The sequence below is a fragment of the Lottia gigantea genome, assembly GCF_000327385.1.
Source record: "Lottia gigantea unplaced genomic scaffold LOTGIsca_41, whole genome shotgun sequence".
Taxonomy (NCBI): domain Eukaryota; kingdom Metazoa; phylum Mollusca; class Gastropoda; family Lottiidae; genus Lottia; species Lottia gigantea.
The window spans coordinates 294,599-303,063 of record NW_008709421.1 but is presented as its reverse complement, the minus strand read 5'-3'; the positions used below and the strand labels follow the sequence as shown (position 1 = coordinate 303,063).

Below are 8,465 nucleotides of genomic sequence, written 5' to 3'. Positions count from 1 at the left end.
AAGCAATAGTTTCCGTGTGTGATTAAATTTAAGTGAAAAATGAACCATCCGTAGCTTTCGTTTTCCACACAATATAACTTTGAACAAAATAAAATTGTTCATTCGTGACCTTATTGATTCTCAAGTTTTCTTTTTGAACTAAATTACTATCGTCTTTAAGAAAAGTGCATGAATGTATCTTGGTAAATGGCTGGTGTTTGTCTAGATACGTTTCCTTTTTGTACAACACACGAAAGTGAAATTTCTAGATTGAGGTATATTTGAATGGAATTTGCTGTTCGTTTAATTTTAGTACTTCTGAAGACTATTTATATATATATTCACGATCCCAAATCAATCCCGGAAAAAGACAAACCATCATAATCTTTCCAATACTCTATATTTTAATGACACCATTCCCTAACATTGCGAAGAGAAGAAATAAATTTAACGACAATCTTCTTCTATAAGATATTATTAACTAGGTGCTGAAGTTTTTAAACCAACTAATTGTCAAATCGCTATGTATGACATAGTGCTGGCACGATATATCGGTGAATCGAGATACGGCTAACCACTTCTATCAACTAAGTTACCAAATATCACAGTTATAAAGTTATGAATTAATATATATATAAACTAGAAAGATAAAACGTTTATATTTATCCCATTAACCCATCAAGATAATTATGTATTATATCATTATATTGCATTGTAGAACGATACTTTCAGTTCCACATTATACTTTTGTTTTATTTTGATTACACGTTCTGGCGATATCGAATCCAGGTCCCTCCTCGACGAAATTATACGATAAAGATAAATTATCCCTCTTTCATCCGAACACGAGGAGCATTCGTCATAAGCTCGACACCAACTAGTAACCTACCCGATTTTAAAAATCGAACCTCCTCTCAGATTTCTCTGCCAATAATTTCTGAGGAGGAAATTATTGACCTCATAAAATGCATGGAAAATAAAAAAACAAATGGCTTTGATAAAATCAGTAATATTATCCTTAAAAATACCACATCTTCCATAAGTTTTCCACTACTCCTCCTATTTAACAAATCACTTGAATCTGGTACTTTTCCAACACTATGGAAAGAAGCGAGGGTTATGCCCCTTTATAAAAAAAAGGGGAAACCTGGAATGTAAGTAATTATAGACCAATTTCACTACTAAGCTGTATCAGCAAATTGTTTGAAAGAGTAATTTTTAAACATTTGTATAATTATTTTCATATTAACAAACTTCTAAATCCTTACCAATCTGGTTTTAGACCAGGTCATTCGACGGTTCACCAACTAATTGAGATTAACAACGACATTCTAGTTTTAATTGAAAAAAAGCAATTCGCTTGTTTCGCATTTTTCGATATATCTAAGGCCTTTGATCGAGTGTACCATCTTGGTCTCATTTTTAAATTGTCATGGAATATGTGGTAAATGTCTTGACTGGCTTTCAAGTAACCTGACAAATAGATTTCAGCGTGTATTTGTCAAAAATGCCTTATCACCAGCTGAAACTTTGAACTGTGGTGTGCCTCAAGGTTCCGTCCTAGGCCCCTTACTCTTTCTCATGTATATCAACGACATTCAAGACGTTCTTCAAAATTTATCGCGTTCTTTCAAACGCAATCTTAAAAGCCGTTTTTTTTTTTTTGATCAAATTCAGCCCCAGTTTATTATGGTGCCGGAGATAGGAAAGATAATATTTTATTAACTCGAATTCGTCATAATTGCAGCGGTTTAAATGCTGATCTTTTCAAAATTAATGTAATTTCTAATCCTTCTTGTAGATGTGGCTACCATAATGAAAACTCATTTCATTACTTTTATAATTTTAATCTAATTTGTCTGGCTATGATATTAATTTAGAGTTGATTCTGTGTGGAAATCGTACTTTCTCTGTCGATACTAATATTTCCATTTTAAATCATGTCCATGAATATATTAAAGTCTCAAAACGCTTTTCATAATCAAGTATTATTGTATAACTAATTTCTGTACATTATTCTCTGGTTGCCAGTTTATTTTTTTTTTCTTCTTTATTAATAAATATAAATTCGTTTCTAAAGATTCCATAGTTGTTTTGATGATTCCCTTCACTGTTAGTATAAAGTTTTGTTTTCATATCTTGTTTATAACTTTGTAAGGAGAGGATTTGTCCTAAGCAACTTGTATCCAATCCTTTTGAGTATTTCAATTAAATATGTTTAAACTAAACTAAATATCATGACCCTTGTATCGCGATACGTATCGTACTGTGACAAGATTATGATCATACCCAGCACTAGTAGGCCTTTCTACAAAATTGTGTACATGTTGTTATAAAAATCTGCATTTGACAGAATCATAAAGTAGAGCAGGTGAAAATAACTGAATAAGATTCTATAAATTAGTTAATAAGCTGATCGGTCAAAGCAAAACTAGCAAAAATTATGAGGGAATTACTTGTTCTTCCAGGGCTAATAATAAAAAAAAAATACTGCAAGCGTTTTAGTGTTTCACCAACTTTAACAAAAATCTGTCCGCCTCTAGTTTTCGAAAATATGTTGTATTCAACCCAATTTCATAGGCCGGTAGTTAAGATAAGACTGTGGTCAAGTGGCTTAGCTTCGAATGATACAATATGATAATTTGATTCAAAGTTCAAGGGAAGTAACTCTTTACCATTTATATTTGTATCATACTTAAATCACAATCTGGTTGGAATTTACATAATTATATTGAACATTTAGATAGACAGTTGCGTATAGGAGCTAATGTTTGGGTCATCCCACATTAGAAAATCGACAAAGGACAAAATGTCAAAGAAAAACTATCAACATTTATGAGGGGAATTACTTGTTCTTCCAGGGCTAATAAAAAAATTCGGCAAGCGTTTTCAAGTCTTAACAACTTAAACAAAATCTGTCCGCCTAAAAACAGTTTTCGAGAATATGTTGTATGCAACTCTGATTCATAGGCCGATGGTTAAGATAAGACTGGTAAAGTGGCTTAGCTTCCAATGATACAATATGATAATTTGATTCAACGTTCAAGGGAAGTAACTCTTTACTATTTATATTTGTATTATACTAAAATCACAATCTGGTTGGAATTTACATAATTATATTTAACATTTAGACAGTGGCGTATAGGAGCTAATGTTTGGGTCATTCCACATTAGAAAATCGAGAAAGGACAAAATGTTAAAGCAAAACTAGCAAAATTTATGAGGGAATTACTTGTTCTTCCAGGGCTATTTAAAAAATACTGCGAGCGTTTTAAAATTTCACCAACTTTAACAAAATCTGTCCGCCTAAAACCAGTTTTCGAAAATATGTTGTATGCAACTCCGTTTCATAGGTCAATGGTTAAGATAAAACTGGTAAAGTGGCTTGGCTTCGAATGATACAATATTTATGATAATTTGGTTCAAGGGAAGCAACTCTTTACCATTTATATTTGTATAATGAGGACTCACTCCACTAATTCATTTGCCATCTGTTCCCATGTTAAAACACGAAATCCAACCTTCTACAAATTTTTCAAGAAATCTTGTTGAAAGCTTTCCAATATGACGAATGGACGCCTGACCAATCCTTAATGTCTCCTAAAAACTTAGGCATGCAAAAACCCCAATAGGGAGAGAGAAAGAAGATTTCTAAAAATAGCATTAAATGTTTTAGTGGAGGGAGTCCATACTTAATTCACATAATTATATTGGACAGTGGCATACAAAAGGGCTAACGTATGGGCCATCCCACATAAAATTTTCCAGACTAGTCCCCCACACAATGACCAGTGTCCTCTAAATCGAATAGGAGCGCCGAGCTAAAGCGATTAAAGAATAGGATGACAGTGTCAGATTACTATGATGTAGAACTTATCTAGATCCCTTGGCGAAAACTTGGGTATTTTAAAATTTATTTTCCAACCCCTGACACATAAATGTGCCGATTCAAAACATTAACACTATATGTTGAGTGAATAGTTAACAAAAACAAATGTGATTGTGTTGATGAAAAATGTTTTGGATTATATATATATATATTATATAGCCAATCAAAGCCAACCACAAAAACCATCTTTCTGACGATGGCTCTGATTGACTGTATTCGTTGGACTACAATCCAATAAAATAGCTGCCTGTATAAACTTGTGGTTTCCCCCTGTCAGTGACGCAGGGAAGAGGGCTGTCATGGAAAAAGCGTATAGTCTTGCAGATAAGACAGTAAACCGAGGCCCACTATGCTTGAGGCATAAAGATGCCTCGACGGTTGGACATCAAAAAAGAGCAGACTAATGACACTGTCTTGGCAAAATGTTTATCATTGCACCTTGCATGTCGTTCTCCGTCTTCATTAGCTCACATGGTGCAGAATAGTAGGACCTAAAACTCCATTCAGTTCGTTTTACTAACTTGAGTGGTACAAGAAAGTGCCTAATGCAGGTAAATACTATGTAATTAGTGATACTTTGACATAGTGACGATATTCTCGACTATGCTTTAAATTTGTGTCTATAGGCCCCGTGATATCTCTTGTTGTTAATGGCCTCAGAAATCCAGCGAACCGACATCAATTATCAATTACCAACGAAGATGGAAATCTTAAGACATTGCGAAATATATATCGAATTTCCACGATTTATCTTAATCTCCTCTTTGATTTCTTTTTTATCATGTACTCCTTCAGGTAAAAATGAGTGCTTGTTTGAACCAAACATACACCGACCCTCTTATTTTTAGACCTGAACTTAAGTTAGCCAGTGACGGCGAGAGTGGGGGTACAGCCTAGAAAAATGGTTTGCACCCCCAATTGTACCCCAATTTATTTGAAACACATTTAAAAATATTATTTTTATACGTTTTTGCCCCTAAATATGTGTCGGAATGCACCAAGTCAATTCAATTTTTTGAACCCTTTCAGACGCTTAATGAGAGGCTTGCGACTATTAAACCTCTACAAAGTTGCCGCTTTCTGAAAAACAGCCTGGACAGTTGTTAGTCTGCCGCCGACTTGTACCCCAGTTTCGGGAGACTGGCGCCGCCACTTTAGTTAGCACGTACTTGCCGACCTTTCGTATAGTGCAACTGGGACGCCCCTTGTGTTCTCCTTCAGAAGCCGCGTTGCTTGACTGGACCTGTGATGCGGTTGTTCTTGCGGCAACAATAATTAGGCTCACCTGCACACTCAAGAAACATTTCCAGACGTCTTTTGACCGATCATGTGGGATATTCCGTCGATTTTTTTAAAACGTAGATAATTTCATTTTAAATGGGCCAGGTTTTACCAAAGGGTTAAGGATTACATCATAGTAGAGGTCGAGATAGTACCTTTGAAATATCCAACTAAATTATTCCGTATCGGAGGGAAAGGCATAAAGATCTTTCCCCAAAGGAAAGCTTAAAGCTCCATAGGCACTTCAAGGCGTTGACGTCTTCATTATCCCAATAAAGTGTAGAAAATGCAACAAAATATCCATTTAATCTCATTTAGTTCTCATTTTAGAGTGGTTTCAAACTTTAACACTTTAGTTAATCTGACAAATCTGATTATCAGGTTAAAGTATAAGTTTTGAAATCAGATCGTAATCCTCGGATGATAACGAATACCCCAATATAAAGCTCGTACTTATGAAGATCATTTTAAAGATCATTTTGAATTCGCACTATCTACAAGACTGATAACATGATTCTGATTATCGGAGCACTGGTGGCTGTTGCCGTTGCCGATCCTTCTGAACCTGGCTGTTGTTTACCTCCTCAATGGGAAGGTTTCCAAGGTGCTATAATTGGACAGGTTATCGGAGCGCTTCCAAAATCCTTTCACGTAAGTTTGATTTTTTTGTAGACAATTCAATAGAAATGATAAAATTTATTGTATTTGTCTGGCAAAATTGGGATTATTAGATGCGAGGAAGTGGATGCCACTAATCGGACTATCTGTATCAATTTTGAAATCGTTTTTTAGAGTCCCCAAAAGCTGATACTGTTGTTTTTTTTGTGTGTACATTTATCACACATTCAGAGGCAGAGGTCAAAACTGTATTAGATTTAAGTTCCTATGTCCAAAGACTTTATCGACCCTTCCGGAACACCAGATGTCGGACTAAGACTGGTTTTCTAAACTTAGCAGGAATCCCCCTTTGAAAAGTTTACAAAAATAATGATTTGTAATTTGGCATATTAATTGGTACTGGTAATCTTGGTAAGGTCACCATCGAGGTGCATGCCTATGAAGTTTATTCACACGACATTTATAGTGTCCGCGAATTTGTAATTTTGTTTTTCTCTGGGGCAGATGGTCTCATTTAGTGACAGAATTTGTCAAAATATATTTCAGGAAGCTACTAAGATATCTTATGATGAAACTAACAATAAAATAGCTTACACTGTCGTTGAAACTGCTGGAGCTTCCTCATCACCGGCCATTAAAATTATTCAGGACTATTCTGAGGTTTGTATGAGCAAATAAGAATAACGAGAGGCAAATTTGAAATAAATTTCAGAATTTTGCACTAGAAGTAAGAGACATTTCAGAGATTCAAAGAAATACAGAATTGTCTTTATGTAGAAATGAAGTTTTGGAAATATTTATTGATTCCTATTTAAGGGCCAGAAATACAGCCCAGACAATCTGGCAACCAAGATATCCCACCTGAGTGCTCTGCCAAACACACTGTGTCATAAGAGATCATTTTTTGGCCAGAGAGTGTAGCTTCGTCCTCGTTTTTTAAAAAGGTTTTAGAAATTACTATTGATTTTTTTAAAGGGTCAACAATATATCATTAATATGGCTGCCCAGACATGTCAACCAAGTGCTCTGCCAAAAACCTTTCAGAAAATATGTCTACCAGGTAAGATTTGTCAAACATTAAATAAATCACAGGGACCAGTAACCCGGTGAACTTCGTCGTAGCATTAAGGGGTGCATTCGTTTAATATTATTACTTTAATGCATAGTACGAATTCATTAAAATTGTGCTCATCGCAACACCAAACCATAAATCCCAAACATAATAAGCATGCCTGTTTTACTTGAGAGTACAATGAATTATCATGAAGTATCATGTCTTCTATGGGCCTGTTAAATCTTCACCAAAACCGTTTTGATATTGGAACATACCGTTGGTTGGTAGATGAAATATTAATGTTCGCAGAAGCTGATATCTCAGACTACAGAATTTATGTGTTTTCATTCAGCTGATGCAAAACCATTAGGCAAATTCTATTTTGGTATTGGTGATACAAAATTAGAAGCAGTTTCCTTTGGTGTTTACGTAAATGGTGCAAATGTCACTGCAGTTCTGACATCAGATAATTGTGTGCCTATTTTTGAAGTTCTCACAACAGCCAACACTAAAATGGGTAAGTTATTACAGATTGCCGATCGAGATATGATTAAATTCCAATGTGGCGTAGACATTTATTGTACACACAGAGCTAAATGCAACAGTTTTGGTTAATATTTATCGAAGGCAAGTGCGTTAATACTTCATGTAAAATCACAAATGTTTAAGAACAGTATAATGCTATAAAGAGTAACACTACATTGCTTTTTTTTAGCAATGATGCAAGCACTTGCATTTATTAATATAACACCGGGCATTCTAAATCCAGATGTTTTTAGCATTCCTGATATTTGCAAACAAGTAAGTTATTCGTTTGATTAAGCCTAGTTTTTTTAATGGAAGTATTCCCTGGGGAAGGTGGCTCAAGGTAGTAAAAGCTTGCTCCCTATCTAGTTAAAAGAGACGGATTGTTTCTCAATTACACCTTGTCCATCTTGACTTAATTTTATCTTTATTCCTTTATTAATTTTTCACATGTACTTTTGAAATTATTTTTCCCAGATGACGAACTATGCGCAAGAGTCGTATTTTGGTCGGAATGACATTTTATTTTTAATCTAACGCTAGTATATGTTTATTTCAGAGGAAGCCTGTGAGTTTTGGTGAAGCTGTGAGAAGAACTGGTTTATTTTCTGGTCATTAAAGGGCGAAATTTCAATATTCGACTCAATATACTTTGTATTCCATCCAAAACAGAATAATAAAATAATCATCATTAAAAATATCATGTTTTGTGTGGTTTTGTTTTTTAATCTTTAAAAAGGGAGAAAAAAGTGTAAACTTGGTATTTTTTTTAGCCCAACGATACGTTGTGCCGCCTGTAGCTAAATTATGAGTAGCCTCACTTTGAAAACTTTTTCCATTTACGTTACCTATTCGTGCGAAGAAATAACTACTTCTGTGAGTTCTTGGTGCCATGGACGCAATTACAAGTAGAGAGTTTAAATTTCCAAAACTTATATTTCTATGGACACGAATACATTATATAAAAAGCATGCAGATTTGAAAAGAGCGCGATCATAGTCGACGATGAGTAGTAGAAATGTACTAACCGTAAACAGGCCTATATATTCACCTTGATCAATAACATCACGAGTAAAACAGACAATGGCGGTGGTTACAAACTGGAACACAACTTGTCGT

General features: G+C 34.7%; 1 protein-coding gene across 1 annotated transcript; it reads left to right on the top strand.

The window, feature by feature from the left end:
* The first annotated feature begins 5,626 nt into the window (after positions 1–5,626).
* Positions 5,627–8,051, top strand: LOTGIDRAFT_204149 (hypothetical protein). Its single transcript, XM_009060199.1, has 6 exons — positions 5,627–5,800; positions 6,314–6,427; positions 6,743–6,827; positions 7,174–7,338; positions 7,537–7,622; positions 7,906–8,051. Exons 1-6 carry the CDS (start codon positions 5,660–5,662, stop codon positions 7,963–7,965), a joined length of 651 nt encoding a protein of 216 aa, XP_009058447.1. The 5' UTR covers positions 5,627–5,659; the 3' UTR covers positions 7,966–8,051.
* The last annotated feature ends 414 nt before the right edge of the window (positions 8,052–8,465 follow it).